Below are 26,850 nucleotides of genomic sequence, written 5' to 3'. Positions count from 1 at the left end.
TTAAAACATGCCTCTGCTTGTTTTTGCCCAAACTCTACTGACATTGACCCTGCACTCCTAATGGACACTGAGTCCTTGTGTGTCTCCCAGAGATGTTGGGGCTGCTGAAACTCTGTTCAAACTCCTGGGCCATTTCTTTCATGTGTCCCGACCTGCCCATCTATCATGGCCCAGCTCAGATGGCAACGACAGTGGCAGTGAGGAGAGTAGCAGTTCAGCACGTCAGCGCTTCTGCAGACCACATCCCCTGATAGTGCAGTTCTGATAAATGATATTCAGGTGTCAGTGAATGGGCACCCAAAAAGACTTATGCACCAACTCTCTTGTAATAGAAAGCTCTTCTCATAAAATCCAGAAGCGGCTCGTCGCTCAATCTGACAACCCGAGCAGCAGCCGGGTAAAGCAATTCCAACAGAAACCGACTCAGGGGCTTCTTCTCTGCTGTGTACCAGGAATCACTGGTACAATCAGCTAAAATACGTAAAGCAACACTGAGCAATGGATTCATGCTTGAGCAAACAAACATGATGGCAAGACTTGTTTGTCTGACCATCACTGCACATTAAAAAGATTAAAATACAGATTTAGCCTGACTTTAACCCTGAATTGAGCCAACATGATCCATTTTTGCGCTTTTTATTATTAAACACAAAATCTTTATTACATTTTTATTTGGCAGTCAGTGCAGACAGAAAACACGGAGAGTGATGAAGGCATTATGTGCAACAGAGAAGGCTGAACCATATGTTTTATCCCCAGCTCTTTAAAGGAAAAGGAAAGAAACATAAAACCAGTTGTTTTCTTGTTTAGTGAAGTTATTTATTGTTTTGTGATATAATTAACAATCAGAAGAAGTGAAAATGAAATAGAAAATGAGGCCTGTGGGTGTTGCTAAATCAATGAAAGAAATAAAATCAAAAGGGGTAACAGTGCTTCAAATTGCCATATAAACTGCAAAAGAAAACAACTAAAGTTGCAAACAAAAGTGAAATACAAAGGTAGCAATGACTCTGCTCCTAGTTTACTAAACTGAAGAACTCCCAACTGAACTTGTGAAGCCAAAGTTTAACCTGCAGTCACCAGGAAGTCAAAGCAGTGCCTCAAGTCGTGGAAATTCTTCCATGACTCTTATTCCCTTAAATACTAAAACCAGCATTTTGCAGAATCATTGGTAAATTAATTTCTTTGCAGTGGAAAGACAATTTGTCCAGCATCACTGCCGCAATTTATCACAAACATGACAGTCAACACAGAACTCTTTTCCCATTGACTCGTAAATTGATACAGTAAGTTTGAACCTACATGATTCTTCTTGACCCATAAAAGTCTATCTACCTTCCAAGGAGCTCCTTCAGGTTGAAACTCCCCAACTAAGAAGACTTTAAGTCCCGCTTTTGACTTTAGTTGTATGACAAACACGTCTCACATTACTAAAGCAATGGTCAGCCTAACCTGGAAACCACATCACTTATTTGTTTCTTTGAAAATTAATGAATATATGAAACTGATCATAAATTAGACATTAACAGATGACAAACATAAAATAAGGCTCATCAGTTAATAATAATGTTCAGCAAATAAATGATAACCTACAAGCTCACAACTGATTTTACTTTTACACTCATCACTCTAATCAGCTAAGCTCACTGCTGCCAATATTCACAGGGACAGACAACAAGCAACCACCAGGTAGAGGACATAGAAGAACACCAGGCTGCTAAACACAAAGAGTAACAAAGGCGAGCGACTAATGTTAAATCAGATGCACTGACTGACCGCTTGGTGCATTTTTACACCAGGTGTAGAGATTCCTGCAGCTTGAATCGAGCATGGGACTGGGCAGTGATCCAGTCAGGTGGGAACAGAGAGGAACAAGGTCTGGAGCAAAGGATGTCAGGATGACAGGCAGAATGTGGAACAAGGACGGGCACCGGTCCTGGTCAGGAGCTCAGAGAGTCCAATTTACATGCAAGAAAGAGGGTCAGGAAGGGTTAACCACAGAGAAAGAGGGTGCAAGACTACCAACTAGCATCCTGTCAAAGCAAGAAAATTGAGGTTATGGGGTATTTTGCCTGAACCATTAAGCTGGAGTTATCTTTTATGTGTTTGAATCCCCTTGAGGAAATTTGTTCTTTGTGTTTAATCCATACTAAGTGTTCGGAGCAGTGGGGAGCTGGAGTGAGCTATCTGAGGTCCAGTTCTAGCTTTAAGCCATATGCGAGGGCACTTTAAGCTAGTTGGGCACCTGAGATCCAGTTTGACTACAGCCAACACCTGATTAGTTGCCCGAACAGTTAGCGATCTGGCGGACGATTGGTCAGATTTCTGGCATGCCAGAACTTTTGGTTGGGTGTCGTGTAGTTTCTAATGCTTAATCTGCTTCCTGAGGTTTTACATGATTCATGCAGCAACATCTGCAGCTCCAGGCCTGGTCTGTTCACAGTGATGCTGCTCTGTCAGTGTGAAGTGCTGTCGTATCACCAGATGAGAATATTGAACATAAGTTAACGTCACTTTTTTCTGTTCTTGTAAGCAAGAACAGTGTACCTGTGGTTTAAGAAATAAGGCAAGTACTGCATGTAAAGAGTAAAATGGATAAAACTGGTGCCCTATATGATCAGCATTACAGATGGGATTTGTCATATTTAGTTGAGTGCATAATCCTAAAAATCCAATTTATTAAGATGTACTAATGAATTCAAACGCCGTCAAGCGAAATCTTTTAAAAGGGTGATTTCAGCACATTTGTCAAACAGGCGCAGGATGTGTGTCAAAAGCAGTTTGAGTAAAAAATTAGCTGACTTTGATAAATAAGGCTGCTACTGCAATATTCCAGACTGGTATTATGCTGTCGGTGCATTTGTCATATTGCTGCCATTGATTGGTGTGTTTCAGTTAAAGAGAGGGCTTTGCTCAATTGCCTTCCTAAAAGCCCAGAGGACGTGGCAGTCAATGCAGGCGGTGATATGATCATTTAGGAGATTTCCAAAAACAAGAGTACCGTGGAAATGGAATGAACAGAAAAATGTCTCTTTGATTTCTACACAGAGAAAAATGATGATGTTATTGATGATTTGTGCTTCCATTGGTCATAGTTTTTTTTTTTAATTTTTAAAATTCTGTCAGATGACTCCAAGCATTTATGAATCCAAAGGCGATTTGTCACTAGTCAAGATTAGTCTGCAATAAGAACACGAGTAATCTAGCAGCAGAATAAAATTATTTCGTTGATTAATTAATTAAATAAATTTTATTAAATGTCTTTTCATTGCACATTATATGTCTAACATATTTTGAATGTCAATCTCAGGTTAAGTCTTGGTTGCAGGGCTTGCACTGTAAAACAAGCATTAATGCAAGTGCAAGAGACATCAAGCGCTATAAGTGTGTGGATGTTTTGAAGTGGTTTCATCCTTTCTGTGGGTTGTGGAAACACTGAGTTTTAAGGACATGATGTCCAGGCACAGGGCACATAATGGGATCATCCAAAAATGACAGCTGTGCCTTTTGATAAAATGCTGCAGTGGACTAAGCCGAACAGCATGTTGTGATGAAGTGAAAGCCTCTTACTGGACCAACTACATTCTCCATGTGCACTTTTTCACCTGACACAGCAGTTTAGAAGCCAAATATGCAACAGTTTTGTATGACAAGCTTCATCCCTGTCCTCTTCCTACTGATGCAAGTGTTCATCTTTATCATTCAAAACACAGCAGCTAATTGCATGATATGGTGAAGTCCATACAAGAGATTACACGACAGTGGATTGGTGTCAGTTTTTTATGTTTTCATTATTCCAAAAATGATAGCATGCAAACACAAACTGACCCTTCCTCCTATATCTCTTCCCACTTAACACTCCTTCTGCAACCCTCCATACTTTTCTGCGTACATGTGCCACTTTGAAACCAGATCACAAACCACCATCATCATTTTTGCAGGAAAAATATCTGCGCTCAATTCTTGCAAGAATGAGTGTGTAAAGCACACCATTGATTTTTTTTGTCTTCTACTCTTTTGAGGTGTAGGCCACGTGAAGTGTGGGTGGCTCTACTCCCGCAGCCTGAACTCTCCCGATGTAGGAAAATACCCTTTATCTTCCCGCTGACTTCCCTCAGATCCAGTCCAGTGATCAAAAAAACTATCTCTAACATGAAGATAAAACAAAAGCTGAGAAACAGCGGTCGGGGTAGGTGGTAAGAGAGAGAGTCATGTTGGATGACTTGCTACAAAAAAGTAGATTTATCCGCTTTGGAAGAAGGTTTGCATATTCAGCTCAGCCTTAAGACAACCGGCTCCAAGGTGTGTTGCAGGCAAAGAGCAGAGGTAAACTATTTCCAAGAATGTTTTATTGGAAAGTGATACATTCTGAAAGAACAGAAATATAGAAACATCTGTGTAGCAGGAGAAATTCAGCAGCCCTGCAACAATGTTGAATATATAACTTTACTGTATGTTGACTAAATCTATGTGATATTTTAGGGCTGAGTGATGATTCTGTTGGACTTTGAATTCAAGCACTACTGTCTAATACAACACCATTAAGTAAAAATATACTACAGCTAAAGATGAAAATTCCCAAAAGCACTACACTCTAAGTGGCAGTTTTGTCTGTACTGAAGGTTTGTAATAAAGACAAGGTACAAATCAGGTGAACAAAACTAGTGCTGAGGTAAAGACACCATGACAAGCTGGTCAAGGAGTGAATGTGTAGAGCTGGAAAATATACAGAGATAATGAGGAGAGCGGCAACAGGTGAGAAGAGAGGCAACGAAGACCTGGTGTTCAAGCAGAAAAAACAGGCAGAGCAGAATGAATGAATGAATGGCCCAATCAATCCATCCATCCATCCATTTTCTATACATCACTTCATCCTCATTAGGGTGGTGGGGGGCTGGAGTCTATCCCAGCAGACACATGGTGAAGGCAGGGAACACCCCGGACAGGTCGGCAGTCTATCACAGGGCTACACATAGAAAGACAACCAACCAAGCACACTCACATTCACACCTATGGACAATTTAGAATCACCAGTTAACCTCAGCATGTTTTCTGACTGTGGGAGGAAGCCGGATAACCTGGAGAAAACCCACAAACTGCAAACTCCACACAGAAAGATCTGATCCAAATCTTTATTTTTCACAGTCATTTGTAAGATTTAGATTTACTTTGCACTTTCATTTCACCTTGAATGTTACCTTGAAGAATTTGTTATGTAGCATTCATTTATATTTTTGTTTGTGCTTTCTTTAATTTGAATGTAAGTTATTTTCTGTTTTGAGCATGTGAACATGTATGAGCCCTTTGACTGGTCTTGAGTTGACGTTTCTGGATTTACTCATCATTTTTAATGCTTGTCCACACATGGCTGTTTTTTTTTTTTAAACACACTCTTTGCATTTTGGCCCTTTGGTCACATGTAAATGTAACCCACCTAAAAATTACCATCTTGAAAGTTAAAAAAATATTCCATGTTTTGCATGTTTAAAAGTTCATTTGAATCAATTAGTATGATCTATTAAGTATGTTAAGCATTTTATGTAGATAATAGTATTTAGTAAGTCATCAAGATAATACGAGCTTCCTATTTCACTGTGTAATCAGACACAAAATTCTGGGTGAAGTCATTTATTATGAGATGTTGTTATTTTCGACATTTTTGCAGCAGTCGCAAACGCTTGGTGGTAAATTCCTCTAGGTGGCAGCGGGACTGCGTTGCACTGCTTGCTATAGAGGGAGACAGACATAGCGTTAGCTCTCTGTGAGGGGAGGAAACAGGCTCCAGACCTGGGTATTATCCAGCGTGGCGTCTGAAACTTATATTTTGTGTTATAGGTAAGCTCATATACATCATTTTTCTGTCATTTATAATTTGTCTAAAATTTAAATGCTACTGTTTAACCACAGTGAATATTCAGAAGTTGCCGCACTGTTTGTCTCAGACAACGTGTGTGTTCATACATGAAATGTATGTGGACTGTTGTTACATAGAACTTGTTTAGATGTTTTAAAAGTTATGTGGCCAATGATTTAGCTGTGTGCAAGTTGAATTTTAGCGTGTAGCACGTTTAGCCTAGCCTGTCGTAGTTAAGGTGGCAGCGGTATTGCGCTGTACGCATTCTTTCTTTTCCATGCTTGCTGTAGAGGGAGACAGACGTAGCGTTAACTCTCTGTGAGACGAGGAAAACAGGATCCAGACCTGGGGATTTTCCAGCGCAGTGTCTGAAACTTCTATTTTGTGTAACAGCGGCCCGGACTGTGTGGAGTGTCTCGGTTTGAAGAGGGAGCTGTGTCTGCCCGCTCCGCGCCGATTTCTACCGCCAGGAGTGACCGTGGCTGTGGACGACCGTCGTGGATTCTCCGTTCTCATGCAGGATTTGGATCGCTGACCTTCTATGTCAGTCAGATCTTTCCTTCAGGTGTGACTGGGAAGACGACTTTAAAAAGTGACACTGGACTGAGCTAACGTTGTGCACAACAGAACTAAGGGACTAAAAGCTGCAGCAAAGTCTGTTACTCTGGCCATATATATATATATATATATATATATATATATATATATATATATATATATATATATATATATATATATATAGTTTGAAACAGAATATTTAAATGTGCTATTGGGGACATTTAAATAATAAATTTAGTCTAACAACACCAGTGATTTGAGTCTGTGTGTCACTCTGTGAAATCACTACTTTTCTACTGCTTTAGACTAAGAAGTTATTCTATGTAAATATATGGTCTTGACCTTTGAACCAGGACATCACTAATTAACTGTGATGATCCCAGACCTTGAGATTTATTTTTGCAGTTTTGTTTGGACCTGGTTACATAAACACAGTTTTAGGTCACTGAAAACTGAGCATTTGGAAAACGGCTTCCAAGGTAAAAATACTGAGAAACACCTTTTGCAGTGTAGCTAAAGACTGAGAGAAACCGAGACTTTTGGTTTGTTACGTCAGAGTGTGCACCGCTAGATTCTGTGCAATGGCAGACGTGGCCAAAATAGTGCAGGACTTTTTACATGTGTTCAAATAACTTGACAGTTGCTTGACAGAGCCATCAGTCAGTCCACACAGATGACTCGTCTTTTACTTGATGCATCTTAGTTGCCAGTTTATCAGAACTGGTAATAGCTTCTTTTTTTTTTTTTTTTAAAGCTTCTGACTGACGAACCTAGATTTAGTGTTTGAGTTCTACCACCACCTCTTGGTTTGACATGCTCTTGACAGAGCTTCACTTGTTATTAAGTCTGCATGTGGATAGAAATGTGTTTTTGAGAATGAAGGAAGGAAAACCCCTGTGGTTAAAAGATACCCATGTACTTTGGACTAAGCCTTTGCATAAATGCCACATAAAGAGTTTATTTATTAGAATTTTATGTAAAACACACACCCAAACCCATTTCAAGGACTTCAAACCACTTGTCTGATAGAGTCACCCTTATAACTGATCAGATCAGCAAGGTTCCACTCATTGGTGACCTTTGCAGCTTAGTTGTGCATCATCGTGCATTATTTCTTTAAAAGCTGATCAAAAGCCCTGAGCACCAAAGACACAATCACAATCCGATAACTGGCACAAATATTACGTGGCCCCTGAACTATTAACCTTATATACAGTGTGTTTACAGGCATAAATACATTAAAATTACATGTATTTATTGCTAAAATTATTCAACCTAGTCTCTGTCTTTGGGCATTTTAGATGTCAGAAGACTGAGCTGTGAGTCAGATGAGTTTAGCTAACTGAAATAATGAGCTTTAAGTTGAGTCCTGATGCTGAATCAGTGGAGATTAAGCAAGAAGCCTCGCAGACAGAGCTGCTCTGATAGAGTTAATATAGAACGATGAGGATCAGGAATAATAATAGAGAAATAATAGAGGTGTGCGATGGCTGCTGAGATTAATGTGACCTTCTGCTGTAGCTTCATCAAGACAGAGAGACTGAATGAGACATACAGGGACAGATTAAAGAATCTACTGTACTATGACAGGATCTACATCACCTCCAGGCAAGAGCTTCTCACATTATCATCTCCCTCAGTTATTAACACACACACTCGGTTTACCTCCATTAGTTCTGTGCAGATTGTGGACTCTTTAAAGCTCCCCGGGGAGATTTTTGCTCTTTGAGATCTTTGCTTCAGCGAAAATTGTCTTTAATATTTGGTTTTCCTCCCAGTGAATATAAACTCACATGTGGGTCCAGTCAGTGTTAAATTATCTCCACATGTTCTTGTATCCAGAATAAATGTGTCTCTCTGCCTGTTTGTGTCATCTTCTTCCCTGCAGGGCAGTTGGATGAACAAGAAATAATTAATAGCTTTCCAGGCTAATGGGTATTGATAGACCATCAGTAATGTACCCACATGCTGTGCCAGAACCTTTTGTGCTCCTGCTCAAGAGGTCTTCTGCTTCGTTCAGCAATTTCATGTGTCATAAAATACAGCTTGAAATAATCTTCAGAATCAGTTTCCAATACTGTCATTGGGAACTTGGAGGAATCCAAGGTCTTCTGGCTGTATAGTAATTAGGCACTGAGTCATCACGGCTGCTCCTTGGTTTGCTGCTGAGTTGACTGGTTCTCTCCTTCAGGACTGCACTCTGCTCCTTGGCTCAAACACATTGTCATTCAGTTAATGGCAGAATCTACAGCTTCTCTTTCTGCCAGTTCAGCCAAGAACAGTGTGAAACGATATAATTGCACACCTCCTCCTGCGTGGTATTTCTTTTGTGCATGCTTTTCAGCGTCTTGATTTTACACTCTTTCTTTTGAGGAAATGAAACTCATCAGAGAATCATCGTTTCTCCGAGAAACACTGAGCTGACAGACTTTCTCTGCTCTGTTTTTTTTTTTTTTACTTTCTGTCCTCAAGCAGCATGAAAAAGCTGCACTAAGACAAACAGAACGTTTGTTTACCTCCAAATGGAACTCTCTGATGTGTCACCGTACTGTCTGCGTTTACCTGACATTTTCAGGCTCACAGCTTTTTGTTATGTAACTATTCTTGTACCAAAATTGCCTGCTCTCTGTTATTTCTGTTTCTGGTTTCCAGCAGGATTAAGCAGCAAAACACTTTCGCGTAATGGAACATCTGCTTTAATAGGTCCATAAATGTAGTTTTGGTAATGTAAAAGCTATTCAAATATTCCTGGTGTGAAAAGAAGGAATTTTGGATTTTGTGGTAGCTGACATTGCTTCTTCTCTATAGCAGCACAACTTTCTCTGAGATTTTTATGTAATTCTTGTACAAGATGAAGATAAATATGGCAATAACCCTCATTTTTCTAATAAAAGTCACAAAGGACTCCTCACATCTTACTTTGTGCTTACCACTGGTCCAAGAGTTGTTTTTAAAACTGCCATGGAGCCAAAACAGAGCCTGGCAAAACACATCAAAGAATGGGCAATTAAAAATATTATTTTGGATTTGTAGCACATTTACATACTGCAGGTCCAGCTGAAAACGGTTGTAGTGAAACTGTGGCCAAGATGAACAGAATAACAGAGGAGCCAATGCATTTATTCAAGAACATCTGAGAACAACTAATGTTGACCAAAGAGCTTTTAGAAAAAAACAGAAAAATAATTTTAACAGACATGTATATTAACATTTTAGCAGACCTAAATGTAGTTGTAGATAAATTTTAACCAATGAAAATCGCCTTAGTAATATATGACTGCATGATTGGAATTTCATTGCTACTGGCAGATATACCTTTAAAAAGACTTTAAAATGAAATATTGTGATCAATCGAAACTGAACACTGATGGGCAGATATTATTTTTCAGGCCTAAAGTTTACACTTTAGTTTAATAGTGTTACATAAAAATAAATATGGTATGTTTTACATATAAGCTGAAGAAGTTATTTAGCTCAGTGAAGATCAGCATTGGAAAAGCATTGTAGATCTCCATGTGTCAGTGCTCAGCGGGACATAATATGTTAATTCTGTCACAAAAATCATGAAATCATTGTTAAACTCCTGGCAATCCAAATACCCTAAATCAAATACAGTGCAGAAACAAATACATTTATATTTGCATTAGATGCTTTGCAAAAAAATAACATTATTTCACAAATTTGGCCTCAAATATTATAATAAAAAACCTTCAATAAAGTACTAACACATGCTCGAGATTGTTAAATGTTTCAGAAGACAACAAGACGAACTGAAGCACTGAAAATAATCTTCCTCTGTGTTATGACTCGGCTTGTGGGCTGCAACATAAAGTAGAAACTATAATGTTGAGCTCCAGCAACAGAAATGTGGTGACACTACAAGACTCCTGGGGCAGATCTTTAATCCACACATTCTCAGGTGTGGACAGTTAAAACAATTAAGGCCGTGTGCCAAAACTCTGCCCTGCCACTGCAAGACCTGTGGGGGTGCAAAAGGGTGCAACATGTCAGAAAGATTCAACCTGGAAAGCAAAGTGTCTTTGTGCTGCAGCATCTATGCATTGTGCTGGAAGTAAAGAAAAATGTGTTTTGAATGTAAACCAAATATAAAACTAACAAGATTTATATATGTAATTTAAGATACAGATAACGTCTGTAATTTTACAGACTTTAAATACAAATTAAAAAACAACTGCTGTAAATTTTAAAGTAATTTCCCCCCCAAAAAAAGATTTAACTTTGTTTTACAGTGTATGCAATAGAGGCTTTATATTCTTAGTAATTATGAGGGGAAGATATGTGCACATATTGGTAAAATTGACAAAATTCTGATAAAAACAATTCTAAAATATTTTTTGTAGAACTGTTACAAAGCACTGCAAAAAGCAATAATAATGATAGAAAGAATGAGACAAAAAAAAGCAACTGAGTAATATTAAGTAATATATAAACCAAACTGTAATATAACAAAATGTTATTTAAATTTTTATTTAAGGCTACAGGGGATAAAAAGAATAAGTTGAAGTTTTAAATATGTGCTTGTTCATGCTCATGCAGGACAGGACTGACACCAGACTCGTGTTAATTCAGGAGCTAAATGAGACATAATTGGGGGAAACAGAAATAAAATCAGACTGCCAGCACCTCTTAACTTCAGTCATTAGCACGATATGTCTTACTTATTTAAGTCTCACAAAAACTGATTTTATGCAGGCTGAGCTCAGACTCCAAGAAAACTAACCATCCCTAACTGCAGGTTTGACAGATGAGTGTTATTATCTTCTTGCTGATATCTCTGCAAGAAAACAAATAGACGTCGTTCTCATAATGTCAAAGCAGTCCTGTGAGGGTCTGTGTTTTTGCATTTCTTTGAGCTTCATTTTAGTTTCACTTTTCGTCACATACAGCTACTCCAGACTCGTCCTCCATGAGTCACAGAACTCCCCGTGATGCTCAAATCGACTTTGAGATCAAGTGATAATGCAATTATCCTTAATTTGCTATTGATATACATGATGAGAAGGATTGGTTTTAGATGGATTCAGTTACCATCAGCATGGTTCTCCCTGTTATGAATAAACAGTGCTATTGCCAATATTCCCACACCAATTCATCTGTGTGCAGGTGCTGACAGCGCACATCGGTCTGGCTCTGCTCCACTTGTAATACAATTGGTATTGATCAGCTGCACAGACAAGGCAAGACAGATTGAGTCCAGACCCCACCAGTAGGCAAAGATCGAGCGCTCAGGACATCAAGTCGGTGGGTTCCGCTTTATTCATCGCTGTCTCTCTCTGTCAGCCAGGCATTCAGCTGGCACCTGACATGTAGACAGCCTATCATAACTTTCCTTTGACTGGCAACGTTCCTAGTAATTAGGCACTAATAAGTGCAATGTGCAGAGCTGAGACATGAAATGAACTGTCTGTACTCTGCTGGAGATCCCCACTGGGCATGGCAGCTGGAGAGCTGCACAGTCGGAAAATTGCATGTGTAGAGGGTGTAAGTAGGATGTGTGTGTGTGGATAGGGAGGGGGCAGCGAGTGTGAGCATGTGCAAATGTACTATATGTACATGCATGATTGTTTATCCTTCTGAGATTCACATGGCTTAGGATCCACATTATAGGCTCAGTTCTAAATTAGTCAGACTCACTATATGTAGACTGTGGACATAAACCTGCCATTGCTTGTGCGTTTCACAGCCCTTTCTCCTCTGCTTCTCCTATCTACATGTTACTGTTTTCCAAATCCCCTTCATTACTGAAAACAACAACTACTTTTTTCCATGAATAAGCTGAAGAAGCCATTATCCGGAATTATTCCCCCTTCCCTTGTGTGAGGGACACCATTGCTGCATCTTGGGCTTAGTTCTGACATACACACAAGCCAGAGTATTTCCCCCTGTAGCAGAAGGATAATGAGTTACGACCAGATCATTCTGCAGAACTGTAAAATGAATGCATTAAATGTCAATCTACCACTAAGAGGACAGTTAGCTTAGCTTCGCAGAAAGTCTGGAAACAGGTGGAAACTACAATTCAAATTAAATTGAATAAATATTTGATCATTTATCCTTCAAATATTGTTTTTCTTGTGAGTAGCATAAAGGGAATACAACTGTAGTTCCGTTGCAAAATCATCTTGCATAATGATAATGAAACTAAACATTCGAAAGTATTTTTCTGTGAATTACAGCCTTGGCCAGTTGCCTGGCAACTGCACAATTATGATCAAGCTCTAGTAAGGCACTGCTAGGAAAAATTCAGAAATATGACTTTCCTTAAACTGTAACTTGTCCAGTGAAAGTTTTTCTTTATACATAATATAAGGCTACATTTAGACAATGTCAGACTAGCTATTTCACCCTGTTCACCATTTCTGTACGTACTTATGTAGTGGAAAATTATGAAAAAGTATCAATCTGGATTCTACTTGCATGAAACAGCTAAATCTCTAGCTGTTGGCAGCTGAGTTGCCCTGTGGGTAATGTAGGCACTGGGTTTTGACAAGGAAGAATAAAAAAGATGGTTCTGCAGCATTGATTTTGATGCTTTTTAAAAATTGAACTCATGAGTCCACCAGTGTTATTAGAGTACTCCGTTCCTGCATCAAGAGTCTTGCATGGTTTCTGAACTTGAAACTGAATTAAACAGTGTTGTGATGTGCAGTAGATCACATTGGCTCCTATTTTCTCTTAGCACTGAGCAAGTGCATCTGCGTTTTTGCTCCCCTCTCACAAACACACAGCATACATCTCATTAGCTGTACCTTACTCTGTCTTCAGCGAGCTGTGTGCTAATAAAAACTGATTGGCTCTGTGGCTTTCAGTGCCCAGCAGCTAGCACTTATTATAAAAATGGCTCTGCACACTCGGATGAGGAGGAGAGTTTCACCACGCAAAGGTCCTGGTCACAGCAGACGACAGTCACTGAGACGTGGAGCATCACGGGAATGGACAGTGACGACATGTATGACAGCAGGCCTGCATAGGAAAGGATTATAAGGAAAGGACATGAAGGGGAAGACAAAAGAAAAGTGTGGAAGGAGAGAGGGACAATAGCTGTAGATCATGTAGAGGCAGGCGGAGCTGTCAGGTTTTCCCTCTGAGAGGTTTCATTATGCAGCTGTCTCTAGTAGCCGGCTCGCTGTGCTCATAGGATTAGAATAAGTTGCCAACCACAGTCATGAAAACAAGGAGAATGTCTCCAGGCTGCTTTGACACAATGCTTGTTTGGGGAGTGTGAGGAGGTGCACACACACATTCATACAAATCAGTGACGGTGGGCAACATTTAAGAGCTGCAGAACGTGTAAAGCTTGCCTGTAGAGAGGAGGCAGCAATGGCCAAAGGACTAAATGTTAACTCTGCTTTCTGCTGGGTTTTATCATTAGAAGATGCCAGCTACATCAAAAAATGACACTGCCACATAGAACAGCATCTTTTCCCTCAATTACTGTAAAACATTACATATTTGTACAGATGAAATGTCACTGTTGCACACAGCAGTTGACCTTTTATTCCTTTTATTTCAATTAAAATAGCATGGAGAAAGAATGTTCGGCAGGTTCATTAATGGTGAAGATGTAAGGGATTCTTCCTCAGCCGCAGTGTACTTTAAATAAATTATATGCATGCTAGTTATGAGCCATATAAATTGATTATACGAGTTTGCTACAAAGCTGTCCGTGGTATTCCAGCAGAAACAGCACAATTTCAACATTACATTACACTCGTACGTCCCAGCATCCCTGACCAGAATTCTAAGAGCTGCACTTGTAATGTGCCGGTGTTGAGCGCCATGTGGTTGAACTTTAATCAAATGTGTGGAGACAAGAGATATAGAGCAGATACAATGGCCTGAGGCGTACAAACAGAGCAACGTTATACATGAGAAAAGGGGCTGCCTGTCTACACCTTCTGTCTTTGTGTTGGGAATTGGCCTGCAGTCAAACAGAACAAACTATTGTCATATCTGGCAGGTGGAAACTTCACCTGAAATCCGGTGTTGATGGAATTGGCTGTATGTTATTGAGTGCAGAGGTGGAAATCATGTTACTTCATGTGAAAAATCCTTACGAGAGTTGAAAGGTTTTTATGAAACGGTATATTCTACTTCGGACAGAAGAAATGGACATAAAAAGCGGAGTTTCATTGTTAGAGAAGGTGATTAAGTAAATCTTGTGTGAGAAACTATGTTGGGAAACAAAGGCTAATGGACAGAACCTGAACGTTGGACAGGACTGTTACTACAGACAAACAGAAATCTGAAAGAGATGGATGTGTGATGACATGTTTGTCAGATGTGTGTAAGCATCGATGTTGGATGGTGCTGAAAAATCCTAACACATTTGTACATCTAGCAAGGAAAGTTTTTTTTGCTGTACTGGAAAAAAAGGAAAATAAAACTAATGGTTAGGATATATTGAAATTAAAAATGAACTAAAGCACCTACAGACACGGTGAGACCCGTTGTGACTATAATTTATAAAAATGTGAACATTTATTTCAGATCTGTGACACCAATACCACCCTTTAAAATCTACTCCAAGGTTTCTATTATCACAACTTCATTAAATGTATAGTTCCAGGTGGACATGTTAATTAAACGATTTAAATAAACCATTTAAGTTGCAAACATTATTTTGAAGGGTTGGGTTGACATAATAGTGCTAGTAAATGCATCAGCTTAATGTTGTGTGTCATTTAAACTCAAATTTCTGCGTTGGTTGATTTAAAACTAAATTTGAGTTGTAGTAACTGAATAAAACTGGGTGGATAATTTTCCTTCACCCTGAGTTCAAGACTTCAGTCCCCTCTTCTGTCTCAACATGCTTGGACCGTTTCAGACAGTTAAACTTGTGTAACAGAACCTGTAGGCTCAACAAATATGATACAAAGGACATTTTAAGGTGAGTATCATGTATTTTCAAATAAATTCCACTAAAACAATAAATTTGGGTATAGTTTCAATTGTGACATGACCAGTAGTTGATTCATGTATGTAGTTTAGGTTACACTTGCTCAAACAGTGGATGGAACATATTATAACACTGCACAGAGTCAAATTTAGCAGTGACATTATACTCTTAAGTTTAACTAGTTAAGGTTCTTTTGATGAATCTGCTCAACAAAGGCTTTTCACGGTTGCTTGTCATTTGTGGGGCCTTTAAATTTGTGTTGTTTTTGCTAAAAAGATTTAAATACTAGACTAAAATACACATTTGCAGTCAAAAAAAATAAATTGCCAACAATTTTGTTGTTGAATTAATTAAACTACACGAACAAAAACATGACAAAAACAACTGCTGAAGAAAATCTATTTGGAACAAGTTAATTTTCAAAATACATGTCAGTTTAAAAACAATAGACAAGAAATTATTTTTTAAAAAGTGGAAAAACTAGCTAGAACCATTTAAAGATGTAAAGAACTGGTAATTAAAAACACATTTGGTTATGGAAACTGCAATTCCAATAACTCAGAGTAGTTTGTTGGCTAAACATATTTTGATTTAAAGTCTTAACTGAAAAAAATACTGATGTAAGCTATTGCATTTTTTTGTTTTTGTTGAGCCCAAGCATTTTATTTCCTGGATTTGTAATGAGCACTGGCTTTCCATATCAACATGGAGGCACTGTCCAAAATGGAAACATTTCATCTGAGCTGTGTTTGAGGAAAAGAATCATCTTTTGTTTGTCTGCAGCTACACAAGCAGAAGAACTTCTCTAAAGATGAATGCTCTGAACGATCAGTAGTTTGGTTTCCTCCTTTTAACTCAGCCCTGCTTCTCTTTTCATCTTCCATCGCGAGCTACATCATCTCCAGCTTCTCGATCCCCGCCTCCTCTGTGTTACTTTTCAAGTTATTCTCATCCTCTGTCTGCTCTTTCCTCAAGCTCCTCTCCAGAACATCGTATTAATTTTTCCACTCCTTGCTCTAAATCAGCCCAGCCTGCCTCCTCAGTTTAAACAGGATTGGTGCATGCAGATCTTCTTCAATGCTGCCATTTTCCACAGCTTAGCTTTTCTAGTTTCCTATTCTCTATATTTTGTTCCTTTGTGTATAATCTGTAGCTCGGTATCTTCTTATTTCCCTCACCAGCTGTCCCAATCTACCTTTGCTTCCTTTCACTCTTTTTGAAGAGGCACCTTTGATCCTTTCAAGCAGCTCTGATCTGGTTCTTCTTCTTCTTCTGAGACTCTCCTGAAGGGAGGTGATTTGATTTATTTTTCATCTCAACCTGTTTATTCTAAGTTCCTCCACTTCTTTCCCTCCCATTGACTCTAAACATATTTTGCAGATATATTCATTTCATTTATTTATCATTTAATTAGCTGCACAAACTAAACCCTTGTTAGAAGATGATGAAAGTGGACCGGCCTCTCATCTCTCAAGATCCAGTTTGAGCAGCAACATTTACACAACTGGAGAGAGAAGGCGTGCTGGAAGGAACATCCATTTTAAATGAACCGACTGCCAGTCAATGCAAACAGTGTTATCTTTGTGTAACTGAAAGTCACAGGCATGTTCTTCTTCATGCTGCCAGTGATACACATCTGGGGTCAAGTTAACTGCAAGCAGCAGTCTCCAAGTGAAGTTCAGCTTCCTCCTGCGGAGTGTGAAATCCCATAATGATGAAGATAAATCACCTTCTTCTGCAGATACAATCGCATCTTATGGCACACTGGGTGAGAACACACAGTGCGATACAGTATAATGCTGCAGGGCGCTTGTGTCTGTGAGGACTGATTTGCACTGTGTCCTCAGCTGTATATCGTATATCTGGTGATGTCCCCTGCAGTGCACAGTGACTGAGAATTCTACTTTTACACTTTGCTCCTGTTGTCCTGTGAAACTCAGAGAACTGTCACTGAGTCCGCCCCAGTGTCACCCAGACAAATCTGTGTGCGGCTACTGTACTCAATGATCTAAGGGACTATAAAGCTTATTGAACGTGAATAATACAAAACAGACTTTCACTCCAACAAGCTTTAGAAATTTAGTTTTTAAACCGCTATATTGAAATCACTGTATTACCGGAACAACAAAGCACACCTACCACCAGTACACTGTTACGGCTTATTAGATCTTTCAGTTTGAATTTCTGTACTGAAAATGTAAATGTTTCTCTCTCTAAGTTGTAGTTCACCTTCCTAACTCAGCACTTCACGTGCAGTTTCACCTGATATGACTTTGCTATAAACCTCAGATGACCTGAGGGACTGAATCCCTCTGCAGGTGGACAGAACTCTCACTGTGATGGTGCACAAAAAAGTCTTTTAGAGCTAAAGAAAAGACACACAGCTTCTCTGCATTTGTACAGCTCAGACTGTAAAAACCAAGCAATTTACAGTGTAAATATGTCCTTGCTGACCATCACTCTCAGTATGCTCTCCCAGACTGTTGGGACTGTGTTCGATAGTTTTTTTTTTGTTAAATCCAATTCAAACACCAGGACACATATATTTTTAGCACCACTGAGCAAACAGGTCACAAATGTGTGCTTTCATTCTTTAAAATCCAAACAAAAAATCCCTTTAAAAGACGAACACTGCAGTTCAAGCAAATGTTTCTCAAATAGGAGCAAACTGTACATTGGGATTGACACATAATATGGCTGTTCTTTGGAATATTTACAGCAGAATCTGTGCTCCTCCTGACTCAAACACAATTTTCACGTGATAAAGTTATAATTATAATGAATGTCCGTGTGAATAATTGCATCTATGATTCAGTTACAGAGAGGGTGCCAAAAAAGCTGCTTTGACATAAAATCATCACTAAAATTATAAACTGTAAAAAATTCAACCAGTAGCTCATGGTAGCTTCACATATCATTCACATAGTTTCATGTAGGTCTGTGAAGGTGTTTATTTTTATCCACAGCATCACCCAGCAGCAAGAAGGGCACTGAGGTCACTCCCTTTGTTCCCGTGTAGCAAACCTGCTGGGCTGAGACTGGCTTCTTCAGACACACACAGATGAAAGGAAAAAAACTGTCTGTGGTCCAAATGCTTCTCTGTGTCTCCTTTAATAAAGATGAGATTGATTTTGCGCGTGAGTGAAAGCCAGTGCATGTTTTATGGAGGAGATACGGAAGAACATAACATGGTCGAGCACACAGAAGGCTTGTTATTTGTCACGTGTTTGGTGTAAGATAACACACTTTTAGGATCTGTCTTATTCATGTTTTTTACGCCCAAGTGGAAAACTGCAATCATGAAAGAAAGGATGGTGCAAACGCAGATTTTGTAGCAGCTCAGATGCTGCTTTTTGGATTTTAGATAAATGAAATCGATCTATAAATATATGCAGAATAAGACTTTAAACTCAATCTTAATGATTTTAATGCCAGACAGTTATGTACTTGTAGCACACACGAGATGCTCCATCACATAAACAAAGAATTACAAAGAAGTCTCCAGGCCAAATGACAGACAGCACAGGCTTTCTGTGTGTATTTAAGGCTTCCAGACAAAACAGCAAACTAAATTTAATCTTGGAGAAATCCATGCAAACTTCTACAAAAGGTCTAGTTAACATACATTTACATATATGTGCACACTGCATCATCCGCGCACACACAGACACAACGTGGAGTACAAAAATAGGTTGTGTTCAACTCTCTGAGGGAGGAGAATCTGCAGCAACACAAAGCAGAATAATAATTCTGTTTCATCAGAATGATTTATCAGTTGGACCCCTGACGGAAAACACAGCAAAACAGCATCAACAACTGACACAGTATAATGTAACATAAGGCACAGAAGATGTGATAGGAAGTCACAGTGACACGTCCTTCATCACATCCCAGAACTGCTAGCATTTCCAGTGCCCTTTGGATGACGTTTGACCTCAGATTACATGTGCTTTAAAGAGACAATCCACTGAATCTAAGCTGACTGAAGCAATAAATCTTTCTAGATATTTCACATGGTCAAGAACAGATTTCATTTTCCACTGTAACAGCCTCCTGTATCCTAATAACTCAGATCAGATGTTAGCTACATGATAAACTGTGTCAGTCTGCAGAGAAATAGTTACCAATCCTGGATGTTTGTCCCCGCTGGTTTACATTACAACCAGTTTACAAAGAACTGCTTTATTCAAGCAGCTTAATCACGTAGGATAGAAAACCAACCACACACACACATATACATCGTCAGTACAGATTTCCTTTCAGGACTCCACTGTGCATAACATGCAGTCCTTTGTTCCTCTGACTTAAACATAATTTCTTGCCTCTCGGTGATGTTCCTTCCTCCTATGGGACTGCCAGCTGTTTCCCAAAATGTTCATCTGATGTCTTTTTGCCACTAGCTGACCGACAATATGTCCCTGCTCATAAATGTTACGCTGCTGTCTTCCCTGCGGACAAAATCAGCTGTGTTCTTCTTTTTCGTTGTTGTCTTTATCGTCTCAGCTCTGATAATTTGCCTTTTAACTGCTGCAGTTAGACATTCAAACATTTGGTGATGTTGTTAGCTGCATTGTTCTCAGATTGGGCTAGATCGACATCCTGAGGACGAATCTGAAGGGATGGAAGCACACAGAGAAATGATTCTGATTTTATTTGGCAAAGTTCTCGCTGAGCCTGATCGTTTTTCTCAGGCGGTGTACAAGTTCCACATTTTCTCACATCTTGAAACAATATAATTTAAAGAGGAAGTTGTCCAAAGTCTTCATCTCTCTGAGCGTTCTGCTTGGAGTTATATTTCCATAACATTTTGCAAACCTAAAAATGCTCCTTCAAAAAGTTCTCTGCCTCACCAGAAAACATCACAGGAAAGAAAGATTGTTCTTGCATTATTTTTCAACATAGTCTCCTTTAACTTGAATGCACTTGGTCTGCCAATGTTCTAGCTTCGCCATTCCTTCATGAAAGAAGGTCACATCTTGAGCCTCCAGAGGCTCCTCAACAGCATGCATGACTTCATCATCGCTCTAAAAATGGTGAACACGATTCCAGGTCACATGAGTGAGGTGCATTACACAACAGTTTAAAGCCACATTTGGCTGATTCTGCCACCTGCGCTGTGTGGACAACACATCGTCCTGTAGCAACAGCACACCAGCTACAAGCTTTCCTCTCCTTTTGTTCTTGGATTGGTTCAAATATTTCAGTGATATAAGGTTTGAAAGCATGCCGTTTTACTCCAAAATGGGAATTTGAGAACCTTTTGAAGCTTCCTTGTACACATACAAGAGTGTTGTGGGTAACTGTGGGTTGTAGATACTCACACAGTAGCTGATATGCAAACCTGCCAAATCTATGCAACTGTAAATAAAACCATAAAAATATCTAATTTCTCTTCATGCATGTTTATTTACGTGCAGCCCAGAGAAGCCCAGTCATTGCTGCGTGTGTGGGTGGGTCTGCTTACCTAACTTCTCTGCAGGTGACTGTACTGTGGGTGTCCTGTACACTGTGAAGGGCAACGTTAGCTCAGTGCCTCACAGATTGCTCCGTGTCTTGCTAAGTTCTCCAGAAACTTCCACACCATCTGCTGTAGTCGGCACAACAAAGAGACTTCGTACCCTCCAACTATCTTAACCAGAGAATCTGAGGACTGCCTCTGCAGAACAAAAGACCCCAAAGACATTTTCAGTTCAAATCCGCTCCAGCTCGTCAGGCGCTTTGACAGTTACACAGAGACACACAGGTCAGGTCAGAGCTGCAGAGATGTTAGGGTTCATTTGTAATCGGTTTCCTCATCTTCAGTCCATCAAACTGCTCTGGGACTTTGTGGCGCTCCGGTGATAATACATAAGGAAACTGAACAACCTTCAAAGCGCATCCACATCAGAGCTTTGTGAATACTGTCCTGTTCCTCTTAGTCTAAAACTATTTCCATTTGGACATTCAGGAACCAGATTTTGGATTGAAGTTGCTGCTTTTGCTTTAAATGCACAATTTTAACAAACATTGTGTATTGAATTGTACAAATGGATCTATGGATTGAAGACAAATGTTAATTACCTGCTACAATTTAAAACTGACGTTAAAGGGGGCTGTAAGGAGGGGAACGGCTAGGGTCTGGGATAAAGAAAAAAGGATTACACAACTACAAATAGGCACCATTCATTCCGAAAAATCATTTCCACTTTCAACTGAGAAACGTAATAAACTTAAAACACAAAGCTGCTTCTCTCTGATGCAATAAATTCAAAGTGCTGTTGTTTGGGAATGCATCAGAGAAAATCTAATTAGCCTATTATGCCACAGTAAACTTTTACTTGACATAATTAATCTTATAATAAATGTGAGAGGAATGTCAGGCGAATATCACAGCAGGGTGATGTGGAAAGCTCCTCTGAATCCTGTAGTGGTGTTTCAGTAAACGACCACATAAAAACTGTAAAACTGTGTTTTCTGAGAGGGAAGATGAGAAAGGCAGCTGATTATTTGACTTTAGAGCCTTTTGCTATTAAGTACACCCACACAGTAGAGCACATACTTAGGTGGAAATGACAGTGGGACATGTGGCGGTGAAATAACAATTTCTCCCGATGACATGATGACTGGTGCATGAAAATGCCTCCCAAAGCTCATATTTGTGAGTGGGTGTTCATCACCAGGAGAGAGCCGCTCCGTTTGGCTGATCATCGTGAAAAGGGCTTACACAGCGTATGAATGCTCGAAGAAGTTGGGTGGTGACTTGGGAGACACATTTGCCCACGGCGTTCCTATTGGTTTATTAGTGACGTGATGACACGGAGGAGTTGGGCTTAACATTTTATAAAGCTTCTCTGTCCGCGGCGAGCCACTCTTTTAAAGACCACTGTGGTTGAAACTTCCTCGTTCCGCAACTCATCTCCGGGAGAAGAAGGCGAGAGAAACCCACCTCGACGTCCATCATGAGCGAGGTAGGATTATTTTATGTTTTTAAAACAAAAGACGCGTCGGGATTAACCCAATTTTACGCACGCTCCGTACGCTTACGCGCAGATGGAGGCATCGTTAACGGGAGGTTTAGCAGCCAGGAGAGCTGCTGTTGGCGACGGATTTCTGTTAACTGATTTTTTCCCCCACATTTACTGTCTGTTGCGGCGCGAATATGATTCATCAGTGAGTGTCAGATGCTGCACAGCTGCGCTGCCAAAGTGTGCCGAACGGCAGCAGCGTAGGGAACACCAGGACGCATCAGTGTGTCGAGAGCTACTCCCCCTGAAGTGACGGTGGATTTACGAGAGATGGCTGTTTTTTTACTACCGTGGTCCAGAATTATAACTTCAACCATACAGCAATTACGCTGAATGCAATTTGGCCAAAACTTAGCCTCATTATACAAGAAGTGACCAGTTTTTATTTTGCTCCTCTGAATATGTGATATTAAAGGGATGGAGCCTAAATGAGCCTAAGATGGATGATTGTGGTGTGATGGGTGATTCTACCAACCAGACTGTAGGTTAATCTCTCCGTGTAAAACCAGCCAACAATCCCGGTTGTAAAGCATCACAGGGGGTTCAGCTCGCAATGGAAAACTGCTGTTAGGTTTTCCCACAACACACTCCCTTCAGTCCGATACAGACACACATGCTTCAGCTCCATTCATTTGAAAGTGGATAAAAAGTTGAAAATGGTTCACATACTATATTTGACACTTTATTTCGCAAAATGACAATAATGCAGCCATGACATGAAGCTGATCAGGTCTTGAGCTGATGACAACTCTCTTCAGAATGCTTTTGATCTGTTCTTTTCTTGTCAGGTGATTGACACTGTCATCAGACTAATGTGCATCCAAGTGACGCCTTCAATTGTTGTCATTTTTTAAAAAATGTCCCGATCTGTCAGCAGATTGTGGGACATCAGAAAAATATTCAGCAAACACCTCAGTTCAGAGATGGAGACAAGTCGCTTCCAGTTTAGTCCATTATTGAAAGTTCGGCAGGTGTTCGTCACAGTAGATAAAAAGAACTTTTCTAATGGAAAATGTATATTTAAAATAAAATCTTCCTTGTAATGGTTGGAAATAGTGGAGGTTAAGCATTAACAAATGTGTGGTTTCTGTTCTTCAGTCCTAGAACAGTGTAACATGGTGTTCTGCTGCACATTTTAGGGCAGAGAACAGAATTAAGTGAAGAGAGATTTGGAGTTGTTGGAGCATTCTTATTTGTGCAGGTTACATGTTTGTTTTTTAAAGGCTTACTTAAACATTTGTGTTTGTGTTTCACTGTGCATGTGTTAAAGTTGGGGAAGCACAGCTATAAATGTTTGCACAAAGGATAAGTTGGAGGTCTGAGATGTTTGTCTTCACAGAGTGTTTAACTTAAAGAGCGTGCAATGTTTCAAACTTGAGTACCTCGGTAAAAAAAATTTCCAAACACCCCGACAGCAGCTTTCAGGTTGAGAAGGAAGCAATTCTATCAGAGTTCAATCCTGCAGTCTGGTGGGTATGCAGTTTGTCATCCCCTCAAATGGATTGGTGGCAGACAGCACCTTTACTTTCCTGCAAGCTGTTTATAGGAAGTCGTTCACCGGCTGCCTCAATAAAAGATAAATTCAGGGTGCACACACAACGCAAGCTATAACAGCTTTTGAATAATTGAATCCCTCGCCGGCAGTGAAATCACCTGAGCTTTTTGTTTGGCAATAATGTGCAAAGTAAAGGGAAGCTGCCCTGTTGATTGAAGGGTTGTGAGTTTAGAACAGGACCCCGATGAGGAAGAATGCAGGGTCTGGTGGTGGAGTGATTTTTGTGCTTAGTTGATGTGTTTCAAGAAGAACTGCGCAGAGCCAAGTTGTTCTCAATCAAAGCCATGAAAGTATTCAGTCTCCAAAGTTGACTTGGCGCCAAAAAACCCTAGCAGAGCAGCTCAGCATGTTCTGGATGGATGAGTCTGGCAGTGGTTAGCACTGCAGTGGTCCCTCCCTCACCCCCGCCTCCCTCCCTGCCCTTGTTCTCTCCACCTCCCTCTTTCATCCACACACACCTGCTCCAAAATACAATACTCAAAAATAATACTATTGCACAGTTTTTTGTTTTTTTTAGTCTCTTAGTAAAATAACAATTTAAAAAAAAAAAAAAAAAAAAACGAGTTTTGAAGATCCAGTTGAACAAGCTATTGTCAGCCCTCAAAGCTTCTCACTTCTGTCACTGTTGTTCATGTCAGGGAGGAAAGAAGCTGACAAGAGAGACTGAAAACTGTCAGGTGCTCCAGATGGTGGAAAATGGCTGACTCAGAGGCTTTAATACTTTGCTGTTGGGTACAGAGTAGAAATTAAGCTACTGACACAGCCACTAACCATCATGACAGTTTGTCTTCCACATTCAGAGGTCTTAAACTGCAGCTTGCTGTCTGCTTTCATTTCCTTGCTGAGTGATTTTCTGTTCACCAGTTTGACATTGTTGTGACTTTCCTCGATTACACAGTAACGTTCTGATCATGTAGCGTTTTAAAACAGTTAGTTTGTCCTAAAAGGAAAAGCATTGAATCACTGGGCTGTCTGAGTAATGCTGCATCTGGTTATTATTAGATAGAAGTGTTCATAGGGTCAGATATTTGTAGTGCTTCATTTACATGAGAAACCACATAGAAACTGTGTAAAGCTCCTTTTAGATGAACTGAATCAGCCGTTTGACTTTTTTTTAACTTAGATGTAACTGACAGTTATGGTGGCTTTGCAGCTATTTTCCCAACTGTTTGTTGACACCTCTTGTGTTGTTTTTTTTTTTTGTTTTTTTTTTTACTAAGTCGGATATCTCACCATCGTCATTCTGAATTTCTCTGACTCAGAGCTTGGAGGCAGATGCGAGGAGTTATTTTTATTGTAAATCAGCTGCTTGTAATCAGGAGTTAATAATGATGCGGATGCTGCGTAAGCCTGACCAGTGAGCCAGTCCTGGAAATGTCACACCTAAATGTAATGCAGCCATCATTAAGCCTTATGCATGAGCTGTTTCTCAACCACTATCACTCACTGCTTATATAAGGCAGACTGAGCCTCATATTAAGATTATATAGCTTAGAACCATTTAAGGGCTTAATATTAACAACAGCAGATACACAATAAAAAACTACATTAATTTAAAGATATCAAAAATTGTATTCTTTTCAAAATCCATTAGTATTTGTCACTGTAGACAGATACACAGTTGGGTCCAATAGTATTTAGGAAGGGACACATTTTTTGTAATTTTGCTTCTGTACACTACAGACATGAAATGTGTGAAGTGAAGACTTTCAGCCATAATTAAAGGAGGTGAGCAGTTTCATGTTCAGGTGTGGCCTGTTTCCGCATTATTTTGTTACAAATTAAGGAGATAAAAAATCTGGAATTGATTCTGAATTGTTGGAATTGTTGAATTTGCATTTGGTAAGTGTTCATGTAAACTCTCAATGTGGTCTCTGATGAGGTGACGATGCAAGTGAAGGAGGCCATCATTTGACTGAAATATCAAAAACAACCTATCACAGACAATAACATGAAATTTACGAGTGGCCGAATTAAGAAGATGGGACATTCGCAAAAAAGATGGAATGACTTGGCAAGTTCAACAACAGCAAAAGGCCTGGAAGACAATAGAAGACAAACAAAGTGGACACTCACTGAAGTCTCTCCTTGGGGAAGAGAAATACTTCAGAACATCTAGCCAAGGCAAAAACACTCCCCAGGAGGTCGGTATGTCATTGTCAAAGTCAACAATAAAGTGATGCCTTCATGAGTGTAAAAACATATGCAAACTAGTAGTAACACTCAAGAACAGAATCATCAGCAACAACAACAAAAAAAAACCCACAAAAATGAAAGAAGATTCTTTGGACAGAAGGACCAAGATTAACTAGTACCAGAGTGATTGGAAGAGATGAGTGTGGAGGAAAAGAAGGACTCATGATTCAAAGGACCACGTCATCTGTTAAACAAGGTGGAGGAAGTGTTATAGAATAGGCATGTATGGCTGCCAATGGAACTGGGTCACTGGTGTTTATTGATTATTCTGAAAAGAGATTATTCTGCCCGGACTCAGTCAAATGCTGCAGACCTGTTCACACGAATAATGATCCAAAACATACGGCAAAAGCAACCAAAGAGCTTCTTAAGGAAAAGAAATGGAATGTTCGTAAATGGCCGAGTCAGTCACCCCAACCGAGCTGCTTTTTACTTGCTGAAGATAAAACCGGAGGCAGAAAGACCCACAAACAAGCAGCGGCTGCAAAGGTCTGTTAAAACATTTCAAAGAAAGGAACTCAGCAGGTGGTGGTGTCCACGGGTTCCGGACTTCAGACACCGCAACATTGACGGAAACGGATTTGCAGTCAAGTAAAAGAATAATCCTTATATTTATATATGTGCGAGGAAGCTACAGACTTTTTTGAATTTCCATCTGCTTTCATAAATCACGGCACCTTTTTCCTTTTATCCAGCTGTGACCGCATCAACTGAAGGCTGACATTTTCTGATATGCCCTCTGCATGGCTTTGTCATCGTCATG

General features: G+C 39.7%; 2 protein-coding genes across 3 annotated transcripts in view; both read left to right on the top strand.

Moving 5' to 3' along the window:
* igsf5b (immunoglobulin superfamily, member 5b) overlaps positions 1-6,596 on the top strand; it is a 33,636-nt gene extending 27,040 nt beyond the window's left edge. The window contains exon 10 of one of the 2 annotated variants that reach the window (XM_055012447.1): positions 6,248-6,596. In XM_055012447.1, the coding sequence (XP_054868422.1) occupies positions 6,248-6,466 (219 nt within the window). In that variant the 3' untranslated portion in view covers positions 6,467-6,596. The remainder of the gene's footprint in view (positions 1-6,247) is intronic. The other variant, XM_023299583.3, reaches the window with a different exon arrangement.
* Positions 6,597-22,066: 15,470 nt separating this feature from the next.
* pcp4b (Purkinje cell protein 4b) overlaps positions 22,067-26,850 on the top strand; it is a 44,821-nt gene continuing 40,037 nt past the window's right edge. Inside the window, exon 1 of the mRNA XM_023299585.3 lies at positions 22,067-22,279. Coding sequence (XP_023155353.1) covers positions 22,271-22,279 — 9 coding nt within the window. The 5' untranslated portion in view covers positions 22,067-22,270. The remainder of the gene's footprint in view (positions 22,280-26,850) is intronic.

This window comes from Amphiprion ocellaris, chromosome 7 (genome assembly GCF_022539595.1).
Source record: "Amphiprion ocellaris isolate individual 3 ecotype Okinawa chromosome 7, ASM2253959v1, whole genome shotgun sequence".
Taxonomy (NCBI): domain Eukaryota; kingdom Metazoa; phylum Chordata; class Actinopteri; family Pomacentridae; genus Amphiprion; species Amphiprion ocellaris.
This window is presented reverse-complemented; position numbering and strand designations above follow the sequence as displayed.